The sequence below is a fragment of the Aythya fuligula genome, chromosome 1 (genome assembly GCF_009819795.1).
Source record: "Aythya fuligula isolate bAytFul2 chromosome 1, bAytFul2.pri, whole genome shotgun sequence".
Taxonomy (NCBI): domain Eukaryota; kingdom Metazoa; phylum Chordata; class Aves; order Anseriformes; family Anatidae; genus Aythya; species Aythya fuligula.
The window spans coordinates 204,623,009-204,636,731 of record NC_045559.1 but is presented as its reverse complement, the minus strand read 5'-3'; the positions used below and the strand labels follow the sequence as shown (position 1 = coordinate 204,636,731).

At 48.0% G+C, this 13,723-nt stretch overlaps 1 protein-coding gene across 1 annotated transcript in view; it reads left to right on the top strand.

Annotated features, from left to right (window-relative positions):
• The first annotated feature begins 284 nt into the window (after positions 1–284).
• Positions 285–13,723, top strand: part of UVRAG (UV radiation resistance associated) — a 90,485-nt gene continuing 77,046 nt past the window's right edge. The window contains exon 1 of the mRNA XM_032192305.1: positions 285–365. Within this exon, the coding sequence (XP_032048196.1) occupies positions 285–365 (81 nt within the window). The remainder of the gene's footprint in view (positions 366–13,723) is intronic.

Below are 13,723 nucleotides of genomic sequence, written 5' to 3'. Positions count from 1 at the left end.
CCTCCGCAACCCACCCGCCCTTCCCGCCTCCGGGGGGTTTTGACCAATGAGCGGGCGCGCTGCTCGCTTAGCCCCGCCCCTATCCCCCGCCCCCCCGGCACTGCGGTAATATGGCTCCGTAGCGAGCGGCGCGGGTCGCTGGTGCCGCCGCCATTAACCCCTTCGTGCCCGGCGGCGGCGGCAGCAGCGGCGAGGGGGGGCCCCGCCGGGTCCATGCTCAGCAGCAGCAGCAGCAGCCGCCGGTCGGCCGCCGCTGCTGCTGCCCCGCCGCCCCTAGGATGATGATGAGCTCGGCCGCCGGCCCCGCCGCCTTGCCCCCGGGCTCCGGCAGCCGGGCCTTGCATGTGGAGCTGCCCTCGCAGCAGGTAAGGCGCGAAAAGGGGAGGGGGGGGGGGGGTTTGTGAGGGGTGGGGGCGCCCTGAGGTGGAAAGGGGGGGATCCCTGAGGTGAAAGGGGGGATCTATGAGGTGAATAAGGGGTTTATTGAGGTGAAAAGGGGGGTTCTTGAGGTGAAGGGGGGGAGTGCTGAGGTGTGAGGGTGTTCTGAGGTGAAATGGGGGGGATCCCTGGGGTTTGGGGGTGTGTTGAGGTGAAGGGGGGGGATCTATGGGGTATGGGGGAGCTCTGAGGTGAAGGAGGGGGACCCTGAGGTGAAAGGGGGGGGATACTGAGGTGTGAGGGTGTTTTGAGGTGAAAAGGGGGGGTTCCTGGGGTTTGGGGGTGTGTTGAGGTGAAGGGGGGGCTCCCTGAGGTGAAAGGGGGGACCCCCTTGGGTTTGGGGGCTCCTCTGAGGTGAAGGAAGGGGTCCTGAGGTGAAAGGGGGGCTCCTCCATGGGGTAAGGGGTAGCCCTGAGGTGAATAGGGGGTGCCCTGAGGTGAAAGGGGGCGCTCCTGAGGTGTGAGGGTGTTTTGAGGTGGAATGGGGGGGGTCTTTTGGCATTTGGGGGTGTGTTTAGATGAAGAGGGGTGACCCTGAGGTGAAGGGGGTGTTCCCCTGAGGTTTGGGTTACTCTGAGGTGAAATGGGGGCGATCCTGGGATTTGGGGGTGTGTTGAGGTGAAGAGGGGGCTCTGTGGAATGTAGGGGAGCTCTGAGGTCAAGGAGGGGGACCCTGAGTTTAAAGGGGGGTCTGCTGAGGTGAAGAGGGACTCCCTGGAGGTGTGAGGGTGTTTGAGGTGAAATGAGGGGATCCTTGGGGTTTGGGGGTGTGTTGAGGTGAAGGGGGAGCTCCCTGAAGTGAAAGGAGGGAGTCCCTTGGGTTTGGGGGCTCCTCTGAGGTGAACAGGGGGGTCCTGAGGTGAAGGGGGGCTCCCCTGAGTTGTGGGGGTGTCTTGGGGTGTGAAGGAGGCTTTACCTTAAATGTGGGGATCCCCTGGGGTGATGGGGGGGCTCTCTGGGGTACGAGGACCCCTTGAGGTGAAAGGACGGGATCCTTGGGGTGCCTTGAGGAGAAGGGAGGGCTGACTGCGGGGCGTATTCTAGAAAGGAGTGAAAACTCCCCTCCCCGGCACATCCTTCCTTCGCCGAGCTCCGTTTTTCCTGTTTGCTGATGCTTGGCTTTTGGGTTACTGGGCAGCCGTCCCACGGAGCCCGGCGCTTTCATTTCGGGCAGCATTGGGAGCAAGGTGAAGCGAGGCAGCCTGGGCTCCGCTCGAGGGTTTAGCAATCCTTTGGCCTGTGCCCTTTCCCCTCCTGTGGCTCCAGCGGTGCTGGAGGGGGGCGGGGGTAGTGACCGAGCATGTTTTTGCTTTTCTGCAGAAATTCAGTGCTAGGGAAGTCCTGGAAGTTTTGGGGCACTGTTGGTGGTGTTATGATCGAGGCACGTGGCCTGAGCTGCTTCAGCTGGGTGCTTCCAGGTGTGAAAACAAAGCATTCCTGGAGGAAAAAATCAATAGATCACCTCATTTCCAGCTGCCACAACCTCTCCTGGGGTGGGAGCGACTTACCAGGCCCTCAGAGGAAGGATAGAGGTGGCTCTTGGCTGCGGGAGCAGCGCCAGTGCTGACCCTGAGTTGAGGGTCTCTCTTTTGGGTGAACTTTGCAGGGTGCTGAGCGTTGTTCAGGGGATCAAGTACCGCCTTCTGCCTGCTAAATTCCTGGTTTTATTCTTTCCCAGGCTTGTGCAAGAACCGAGTGCGCGCTGCAGGGAGAAGCCTTAGTATTAGTCACTGGAATTCATTTGTGAAAGTGAGACCAAAACAATTTTTTTTTCCTGTTTTTCCTCTGGGAGTAGAAACTTTTGTAGGAGTTCGTAGGAACAGAAACTGAACCGTCAATTAGAGGCTGCTCCAGCCAAGTAAATATTTAGTTTGAGTTCTGTAGGATGCTGGTGGAGATGCTGCAGAAATGTGAATTGTAGCAAGCAGCAGCCTGCAACAGTCTGAAGTGTTGTTTTGTCGTGTGCTCTGCAAATCCACGGCCTGTGTGTCTGTGTTTTGTGCCAGTGCTTGCCATCGGATTGAAAAGCTCTGAAAATGAAGTCTCATATGCAGATAATACAGGGAAAGAGGAGGATTTGTTATCTGAGCTTCGAAGTCTCTTACTGAACTGCAAAATGCCTTCAAGGGGCTGCCTCCCCGAGGGTGTTTTACTGCAGAAATGAGAAATCGAATGGAAAAGTCATTGCAGTTCAGTGCTCCACCTGAATAATGCAAGAAATGTGTCTGATCCGAGCGGGTGCTGTGTAATACGAGGTAATGTTTGCTACCTGCTAGCACAGAATGTGACCCAGTGATTTGTTTCACTAGGCAGTTCTTGGCAGAACACCTGGTGCTGCCTTTTTGGAGTATAAGGATGAACGTGAGGTGGTTGAAGTCATGGTTATGAATCTCTAAAGAGTAAATTCTTAAACTTGTGAGCTTGAGGTGAGTGCTTTCAGTGGCCGAAGGTGTGATTTCAGTTTAGATTTAATATGACCTGTAGATGTAGATCTCAGTTTAGACTTAATATTACCCATACCTTAATGCGATTACATGTAGGATGACCTGGCCTAACACTGTATTTTGCTTTTTTCTCTCTTTTAAATGGGAGAAATAGATGGTGGAGCTGTAAAGAAATGCATCTGGTTAGCCTCAATTCCATTTTTTGTCCTTAATTGTTCCACAATGTCCCTTTTTTTTTCTCCTCCTGAAGTGTCTTGAAACAACTGCAGTTGAAAGCAGAAATTCTTCAGCATTATCTCTTCCCAGCTGCTTGGTGCAAGAAAGCCAGGAGCGTCGTGATAACTTCTTACTGGTTTGTAAAAGCTTAGAAGAAACTTTTCAGTCCTGCCTTTATAAGCAGTTCAAAGGAATGGGGGGACTCAGACCTTTCAGGCTTACAATCGAGTTGGAAGAATTTGGCCAAAAAATGCAGTCCTTAACGTAGAGCGGGCAGTCACGCTGCAGTCAGATGATCTGCTGGATGTTACTGTGTTAATTACTGACCAAAAAAGATATCGTGTGTGGTTGGCTAGGGGCAGGAGCTTGCTAGAGCAGCCTGCTTGGACTTCAGCACCAGAGCTTCCAGCACTTAAACTTCTCCTTCGTGCTCAAATTGAGAAACTTTTGCTGTTGATTCCATCTTTACTCCTTTCTTGTGAAAAGGGTGGATTATGATGGGGGGAGGCAAACAAAACCCAGCGTGGATTTCAGTGTAACAGGCGGGTGCAGAGTCAGATGTGCCTCTTTGCCTGGGACATGAAATGTCACTTCTGAAGTGATGCTTCACAGCTCATCCCTGAACAGTTTCACTCTACACCAGCCACAAGGAAGAAAAAAAAAAAAAGCTCATCAGCTGCTTGACTATCAGCCAGCTAGGAGGTAAAAAGTTGGGGCTGCTCCTGTCGTGATGTTCACAGGTCTGACTGAGCAGCTGCAGGAGGCTTTCTTCTGGAGATCACCTGTGAATTACTTCCAAATTATTGGAGAAAACTACATGTGGTGTTTTGTGCCTGTAAGGGGACCAAGTAGCACTTCCATCTCTAGTAGCAAGACCAGCGTTTTCCCAGGAAGTTGTTCAGCTCTTGGGCCCCTACTATTGATAACTTGATGTAGAAAAGAATTCTGCTCTCTGGGTAATGGACAGGGGAGAAAAAAGCCAGCTGTTACAGTTACTAGGAGCTGTACTCAGTTAATTTTCTTCTTTCAGAGGTTTTAATTCCAACTCAGTGCTGGAAAATTGTGTTTGTGTGCCCTGTTGTGCTTATTAACTCCTAGGTGGGTTTCAAAGGCGAGTGACTTAAAGGCTTTGAATGTGTTGCTCAGGAGGGTGCGTCTGGGGGAGCTGTGAATGTGGACGTGGTGGTAAGAAGGGAAGGGGTGAGCTGTGTCACTGTGCGTAGCCACGAACGTTATCAGGCCAAAATCTGGGTAACCCAGCATCTTCTGTGTCTTTCAGCTTGTAGCCATCTGCTGTCAGGTGATGAAAGCTGTGGAGTGGAGCAGCAAAGAGTTTTCAGCCCCAAAGCTCAGGCAGAGCAAATGTTCAGTGAAACTTCACAGGGCCATTCTGTAGCCTTCAGTCACTGGACTGGTTCCACGTTGAGCCACATGAAGCTTCCTTGCTCTCCATCACCTCTGTTTACACCCGGTGCTGATAAGGACTTGTCAGGCTAGATGTGGGCTGGTTTCGTGGAAGGCACGTTGGTATTTCCAGTAGTTGGGTAAAACCATCGTGAGGCCAGGATGTATTTTCTCTTATCCCAGTATTGCTCAAGCAATTGGTTTTCCCTGTCCTAAACATTCTTGGCAGGGAGAAGTCCCTTGTTTTGACTACTGAAGATGAAAACCAGACTGAGGAATTGCAGGACTTCAGCCAGCCAAACGAGGCTCTGAAGCAAATACCTAGGGGTAGGAAGTCCCCCAGAAATCTTTGAGTGTGAAACCACATTGTAAGATTTCCCTTCCATAACTTGCCTGTGATGGAAAGGGATTGAACTCGAAGACCGTGAAGGGATTTTTTTGGGTTTATATTCTTATTCTGTGGTTCTTACTGTAAAGAAGTAAGTAGCTGTACAAGAAACTTCCCATTGAGCTACATTTATTTAAATAATGTATGCTGAACATCGAGGAGTCATGGAGCTTTTGGTGTTTCTAGTAGTTGGATGAGCTTGAGATGCTTACCTCAGAAATGTGTTACCGCGCTGTGTGAAGCCAGGATACAAAGGAATGGAAGTCACAAGTGAAGTGAACTGCAAAGCAAGAGGTGGAAAGAACTTTCCAGGAACAAAATCACTTCTTGTCTGAAAGTATTTCTGGTTTTGGTAGTAAATCCCAGCTTATTTTTAGCAGTCGGAAGCGACGATCCAGGGTAATTAAATACCTCAGGTACGCACATGCTTTTGATATTTGATGCCATCAAAGTGAGTTGAGGTAAAGCAACATGAGGTGAATTAGAACGAGCTGAAAATTTCCAATTTCCTTGCTTTAAAGATGCACGCAGCTCATAAATAACGTGGGCACTGTGGCATAGACGGCTGATTGAAGGTGTTGGCAGCTGAGTTTGCGAGGCGTTGCATGTGGGAGAAGTGAAGAAACCTGCTCCTTGGGCTTGTGGCCGCACACGTACCAGTTCTGCAGCGAAAACAGTCTGCAAAAAGCATCTCTTCTGGAGGCAGCTTTCTGTTGCTATTGTTACATACTCCAGTGAGTAATAAGAAAACAAATCTGACTCTTAAATATTTGACTTCCTCTTTCCTACGAAGTGTGCTGGGGGAAATTTGAAAGGCAGATGGAAAGTGGTGCATTTGAATGCTGCTTTCACTTCTCTCTGACACACACGGTCTACAAACACGGAGCGGGGAGGGAAGAAACCCTCCAGTAAAACACCAACGTGGGAGTGTTGACCTGGTGATCACATACACTGCTTTCTCCAGCTGCATCGAGGTCTGGCACTTCACAGAGACAGATGCCAGTTAGGGGGAAGTAGCTGCTGTGAAACTGGAACTGTAGCCCTAAAATTGCAACTAATCTGGTTTAGGTCTGCCTGTTAATCTGGGGCTAGATTATTGCTTTGTATAATGTACTTTTCCCCCCCCCCCCCCCCCACTTAAGAGTGTAAGTGTGTTTTGTAGGCTGATTTCTAAATATGATCTGTAGGAGACTGCTCCGTCAGCTGTAGTAAATCAGATTTGATGCTTTATTTAGGAAATACAGAGGGGGGGGGGGGGCATCAGAAAATATTCTTAACTGGGTGAAGGAAAGATTTCCATAATTGATAAAGACTCATTCCATATTTATAAAGAGAGGCTTACTGCTCTGCCCTCGGTTTGTCATCCTCTAAGATCATAAACATTAATAAGCTTCAGGTTATTATTAATCAGCACGTGCTGTTCCTTGTGTAACATGTTGCATGCCTAAAATTAGGCGGTCCTTTAGGGTCAGAAGGGCCTTTGCTTTGGTTTTGTTGATGCTCGGCTCCATCAGGCCGTGTGTAATTTTTTTGGGTCATCCTTCTGAGCATCATGTTCTCCTCTGGAATACCTGGCTCGTTCCCACAGCTCCCGTGTGTGAATGCTGAGCTGTCTGAGGTGAGGTTAAAGGCTTGAGATTTCTCCAAAGTGTCACAGAGCTGTTTGTGGGGTGAGGCTTGTATCTCTTCTCTCTCCTACCCCGTGGTAGGGGTCCCTTCTTGCATCAAAGAAGCAGTTCTGGGTTTGGCCTCTCCTCTTGCGAGGGAGTAAATATTTATTTAGGCAAACTCCAGTAAGGAGCAGCTGTCTTTTTAGCTGCTTCTTAAAGGTGTTTGTTTAAGATGAGAGTATTTTATGTGTGTAATCCCTTGTTATTTGTACCTTAAATAAGCAGCCAGCAAGAGGGGCTTTGTCTGGCCAGTGGGGTCGGTGCCTGTAGGATTTTCTCAGCCTCAGAGCAATATTTTCGTGCACACCAGGAGTTCTTGCTCTTTGGAGTTGGGTTGTTTGCCAGCTCGCTTGGGCTGTTGCTGTTGTGGTGACCATAACCAAACACAGCTGTTGAAATAATACAGAGACGGAGCTTGATTTGCCTAAGCCCCTGCGTGGCCTTAGGATTTTGGTATTGAATCCTTCCTGCTAACGTTAAATTGAAGTAAATTGTGTTTTTATCACACCAAACCATCCTGGTTGTATCCTGAGACTGAACAGCTGTGCCTTCTGGCCCTGTCCCTACCTCACCTTTTAAATAAGAGGCTCTTTCAGCCTCTTCCTGCAGCGATGAGCACAGATCGATTTGGGATGTGGGAAGAAGGATGAAGATGGAGGGGACCAGTGAAAAGCATGAACAGGGAGCCTGCACTACATTTCCATCCTCTTCTTGGTTGTCTCCTTGGTTCTGACTCTAGGAGAGTGATGTGGATTTTTGGTGTGAGATAATAATGTACAAAAAGGAAGTTTCTTGCTGCTGTATGGTCGCTGGCTGCTCACCCTATCGCTCTGAGGTACAGCTTGGTTTCTGAGGTGCTCCCCAGGGTAAAGTCAGTTACCTAATGAGGAAAAGTCTTTGTGGCCTTGCTCAGAAGGGTTGAGGTGAGGAAAGACCAGAGGGTTTAGTTCCTTTTAAAAGCAATATATAACCATTCTGCAATTATCTAATAGTTTTCTGATACTGCTGTTGCTGTTTTAGTTGGCATCAGAGGCGTATTAGAGGTTGTGCCACAGACTGCCATGTTGTGTTGAGATCGTGAAGGGCTCCTTTGCTTTCCAAAAACAATTTTTCTCCATCTGTGTCTACATATGCCTTGTCAAATACGGAGCCTTTCCTTATTCCTCCTTCTCCCTGAACCAGAAGGGGAAGACTCTGTCATTTGGACAGCATCTTTAACGTGCTGACCGCTCGTGCTGAGCTTCCCAGTGCAGGGACAGGAGGAGCTGTTGCAGAAATGGATGAGTGGAAACCTTCAGCGAGTCTCAGCGTGCTCAAACGAGAGCTTCAGAGGTTTCAGACCCTTCAAAAGTCTTTCAGATGCTTGCAAGTGGTTTAAATAAAAAAAAAAAAAAAAAAAAAAAAAAAAAAAGGAAGCACTTTCATTTAAGGAACTGTAAACTACAATCCAGAATTAAACATCTGTGCAAATGTTGAGGCCATGATGAAAGTAGTCTTGTGCTCATTTAGTTTAGGTAAATAGCACTGCACAGAGCCAGCGTGTCTCGTTCCTTCCATCACATCTCAAAGGATGTGAGAGAAGAGTTGTCTTTTTATGCATGTTTTATTTTCACAGGAAAAATGCAGCTACAGTCCTGCAGTGTCTATGAACTGGTGTGGGCCTCAGGTGTTACTCGTACAGGTATAAAAGGCAGTTGTCAGAAGGAAATTTAATTATTTAAGAAGGCAAAGAAGCTCCTGAACTGCTGCTGGATCCCATCATTTGTCATGAGGAGACTGAGATACGAAGGGGGTGCAATTATAGGGAGATCAGCAAATGGCTTGCTGACCATATTGATGTTTTTTGACCTAGTGGTGGTTGTGTGAGGGCCTCGCTGCCTCCAAGTGTGCGCTGAAAAGATGTTAAAACAGAATTCCCCAAATTCCTTATGGTTTGGCCTACAGAACTGAATAGCAAACGCTTCTGCTTTGCTCCTGAAATAGACCCAAAGTCCTGTTTGATTCTCTTGACTCAGAGCTGTCAAAAGATGAACTGTGGAAAGTGAAGTTGCAAAACCTCTACGTAGATCTTCCCAGCAAGCATGTAAATCAGAGGACAGCATTTTCTTGTCATTCTTTGAGTACTACAAGCAGGGGTTTCAAGTAGCCATGCAGCTGAAAAGCTTTGCTCTTGAAGGCTTTGCCTACTGCAGCAAGCTAGGCCAGCCCTTTTGGGAGGTCTGAAAATTTAAGGCAGGCTGAAAATGCATCAAAAATTGATGCTGTATGAATTCGTGTCTACCTTTTGACTGCTGAGTACTCGGGTCACACGGCTGCTGCTCAATATTCACACTGGTGCAGGTAAGGGAAAGCAGGTAGATGGTGAAAATCTGGGGAATCAGCATGTTGTGATATCAAGGTGCTGTGATGACAAATAATGCCCATGTTGGCTAAATTCAGCTTATTATTTTGATAAACTCGTTAGAACTCAAGCTTTTATGCTTTAAAGGAAACGGGGAAAAAAATGACTGAGAGCCACGCAAGTGTTCAGCCCCACACAGCTGATCTGAAAAGCTCGGTTCTGTCGAGTTTGAAATAATGAGATTTGCTGCAGTGACATTTCTGTTCCGAGCTAATCTTTGCACCCTGCTTTCATGCTAAAATAGCTGGAAGGATTTTGCTTAAATTCTTCCAGAGTCACTGCGGGTCATCAAGCATGCGAGCTAGGAAAATCTTAAGGAAGCTGGGGGAAACGGGGAATGTGTGGCAGCTTGTGCAGAGGTCAGGCTTGATCCTGGCCTGGAAAGAATTCACGGAATATTTCTTTTAAAGAAAGGCAACAGGCTGAAAAATGGAGAGAGTGTCTGAAGGCAAAGACAGCATCTTGGTGTTAAAAATTTTTACAGGTAGGGTACCCTATTTGTGGCTAAATAAACAGAATTGGTGGTGAGGCTGTAACCCCTGTTGAAAATCTTTTATATTATAACTTTTGGAGAAAAATGGATCGCTTTTCAGGTAAGCAGGCCGCTGGGAGAACCCCCAGGGCTGAGTTGCTTTTGGCAACGCCGTGCTCCTGAAGTCATTTCTGTAAGTTTAGGCTTTGCTTGTTCAGGATGGCTTCCAGCCTTGTCACACTGGTTTCACCCCGGTGTTTACACTGTATGGAAAGACAAGGTTGTGCCCTCCCTGTCCTCCCCCATCTGCTGGTCCTTTCTTGAATTAGGCAAAATTGAGCTTGTAAGATGCCTTGCCCTTGATATGGGTTATGTGGGGTGTCACTGGGAATTATTTGATAGTATCAAAGTGGAGGGGCTGTGAGGATGATGGTTTTTTATAAGCCCATAGCTGGTTTGGAAAAATTCTTCCTGGCCAAATTTAAACTTCCTTCAGGAAGATGTGTTCACGTTTACTGGGTCCCTGAACAGTTAGATTATCCCAACAACTTGTGAATCCCGCTCAGGAGCGTGGATGCAGGCAGGATGCTGACATCCCTGTAACATCTGGAGGAGTGCTAACGTGTCTGCGAAGAGCAAGAACTCCTGAGCAGGTTTGTTGAAAGAGTGGATGTGAGAGAGGGCAGTAGGAGAGAGGTGAGGGATAAAAACCAGCAAAGCCTCTCCCTTTTCCCAGCAGTTCATCCCAGGGCTAATAAAACAGGCTCCATGGCAGGAAGAATGGGCTGAATGTTGCCCAAATTTATCATCTGAGCTTCCCAGTTCGTGGCTGGAGCCGGAGCTGGTGTTGAAATAGATCAGCAGCAGAGACAGCAAACTGTCTGCGTTCTCCTCCAGCCTGCACAGAGCTCTGTTTGCTTCTGGGGTCACCGGATTCTTGTGAGAGAATAACAAAGTGATGCAGACAGGGCAGGAGTCAGAACTCTACGTTCCTGGTTTTGCTGCCCATTGTGTGACCTTGAGCAAATAATGAGGAAATGCCAGGAATGCTTGAGGTGCTTATAGGTAGTCCCTGCTCCTTGTGGCTCCCTGAGCAGCTGAGTTCAGGCTACAGCAGTGCACAGCTCCTCTGTTTTTTGACTCTGTCCCTCTTCTCTGCTGCCCTCTCCCCCATTTCTGCAGGGATGTTGTTCATGGTAAGGGATTGTTAGCCATATTCACTCGTGTTTTTGTTGGATTAGCTTTATCGTTTCAGCTCCTCAAGCCCAAAGGGAAGCAGAGCGTGGTGTCTGGATCAGTTTAAGCTGCTGAATTAAAGAAAAAAATTATCCTTCCTCTCCTCCTGCTGTTCACTGCTTTTGTGGTGGGTGCATCTGTGGTGAGCTGAATTGGAGGAACCTGCTTGAGTTTAAAACTAGCTCTTTTTGCTCGTTTTACCTTGGCTGCATTCTCTGACCCTCACCACGAAACAGCACAAACCCACAAGAAAACACTGAGGGACGGGGGGCAAACAGCTGGATCTTCGTGGTGGTATTTTAGGTACTTCCAGGTCGTGGTATCTGTGTGTGGAGGGAGGTGAAGCGTGAAGGGACTGGGTGTTTTCAGGCCTTGAAAGCTCAGAAGACTTGGTAGGCCGAAGAGCTGTGGGATCATCTGGTGAAAAAGCAGAGCATTAACAAGGATGTTGGTCAAAATGCTTTATTCTGCAGCGGCCTGACTTGTTTATGGCCTGCGGTAAATCTGGAAGGATTCCCGGAAGGTCATTGAATAGGAACAGCAGATACATTAACCAGCTGATAATAGTTCTTCAGAACGATGAAAACAGAGTGCTTTCCTTAAATAAAAAGAGACCCCTGACTTTTGAGAGGATCTGGTCATCACTGTGCATGGAAAGTCCCGCTTTGTAGCAGCTCCAGAACTAATTTCTTTCATGTAGGTTAAAGAAACTGGAGACTGGTGGTGAGTGGTGCTCCTCAGGGGTTGGTGTTGGGACTGGAGCTGTTTAACAGCTTTGATGTGGACAGTGGGATTGAGTGCACCCTCAGCGGGTTTGCTGATGGCACTGAGCTGATGACATGATGCTCAGGGGCTGGGAGAGCTGGGGGTGGTGGGCCTGGGGAAGAGAAGGCCCCGGGGGCAGGAAAGCTGGGGAGGGACTCTTGGTCAGGGCTGGGGGGACAGAACAAGGGGCAGTGGCTGGAGCCTGGCAGGGGGGAGGCTTCGGGAAGAAATTGGGAAGAAATTCTGCCCTCTGAGGGTGCTGATGGCCTGGCCCAGGCTGCCCAGAGTAGCTGGGGGTGCCCCAGCCCTGGCAGTGCCCAAGGCCAGGCTGGGGGCAGGGGGCCCTGACCATGGCAGGGGGTGGAATTAGGTGGGCTTTAGGGTCCCTTCCAACCCAAACCTTTCTGTGTCTCTGTGACTGTAGAAAAACTACGTAGCAGCTGCTTCTACTCAATTACATCTCAGGCTAGCAGTTAAATCAAATGATAATAAGGCCTACCGTGCAATTTCCCTACTTCGTTAACTTTCTTGTGAAGTGCAATGGCTGAGGACAACCGTGGCAATCAAACAAACTCTCATGTCACAAACCCTAACGTCAGCTGCTCGACCTGCTCCTGCTCCACCACCGCACCAAGCAGCGATCCAGACTCGCCGTCACCGGGGCTGCGCGTGCCAAATCCAGAGCTGCAGGAGAAGTTAAATTTCCTTTCTAATGCTGTCACTTCTGCCTGTCAGAGCTTAGCTAAATCAGGGCTCTGGTGAAAAATAATATTTTTACAACGAGAGATCTTATTAAGATGCCTAGCGTGGTGGCTGAGATCTTCGGCGTTGCGTTGCTGATAGACTGCGAGCTGTTTGAGGAGCCCGTGGTGAGAATTATCTGTCCTTATCTGCATATTTTGCTTATCTTATTTTAAGAAAGCAAATCCTGAGCAATCAGCTTGTGAGCACAGCTGGCCTCTTCCAAGTTCTGTGACTCAGGAGGTTGCCAAAGCCTTTTTTTATATATATTTTCTTTAGCGCTGGTGTTTTGATTTTAAATTGGGCTTTCTGGAAGGGCTCTTTTGGAATGGTTGCAGAACATCTCATCTGCAAGCGATCCCTTCTTGAGACGAAGATTTTTTGGCACTTTTATAACCAGAACAATGAGCTAAAACGTGTCTCTAATGAGAAATGACTACTTTTTCCTGCTTCACCTGAAAATAAGAGGATTATTTGCACCTGTTGTATTCAGGGTGAAGCGTAATGGGTCACTTCTTTATAAAAACTGGCTTCTGCACTTCACAGTGCCTGGCTGTGAGCTGCTTTTCCCTTGGCTTGTGAAAGCCCCAGGCTGTAGCCTCATGTGTAGCTGAAGCTATTTCTTGTAATAAAAATTACGAGACAGATAGGAGGTAAAACTTAGCAGAGACTCGAAAACACCTCGGAAATAAAGGTCACTGTCACAGGACAGCTGCAAGGCTGCGAAGGATTTTAGCGCCAGTTTGACTCGTCTCTTGGATTTGCCTCTGTAGCTGATGGTCTCCTGGCTAAAGCTAATTATCTTCAGTCAGGGGAGGTTAATTAGCTCCGAGAGCTGCCTCCGCAGAGCTCCGAGGGAATCTGAATAATGCGATGTGGCATCAGTGATGTCGTGGGCAACTGGGAGGTGCAACTGGGAAGTCGCACAGCACGGAGATAAGAACTTGGCTGAGGTCTTCAACATGCAAGTGGAAGTTATGATGCTTGAGAGCTTTTTGAAACTATATAATAAAGGAGGAGGAACTGGTTTGACTTCACTTGAGGGTTACTTCATTGTAACACACTGCTTGAACCAGTCACACAGTGAGCTTGCAATCGTACAAAGACCCAGAGAAAGTTGCCCTCTTTGGGTGTTTTGGTAACAGAGTTGCTCTTGGGAAGTGGGCAGGAGAACTGCATGGCTTTGAGATCTGAAATAATGTACAAAGGTCCATATATTTTTTAAGTGAACCTTATTCTTCCAGCTGACATTCTTGATACCAATTTCTAACAAAAAAAAAAGTGTAGCCTTGCAATTAAGCTGCTTACAAGATTACTATTTTTTAAATTTTATATCACATGCATATACTAGTAAGCAGTTGTGCTGTGATGTTTCTTGGCATCCTTTCTCAGGCCCTGTTTTTACAGTCTTAAGTCGTAAATAAGACTCCAGAAACAAGGCTGGAGCTTATTCACCAGTGGCTGTGGGTCTGTCACGTGAACAGAGATGTGAGAGTCCTCCTTCCAAACCTGATGCTGGCCTTTCAGCCCTTGTTAAAAACCCAGGAC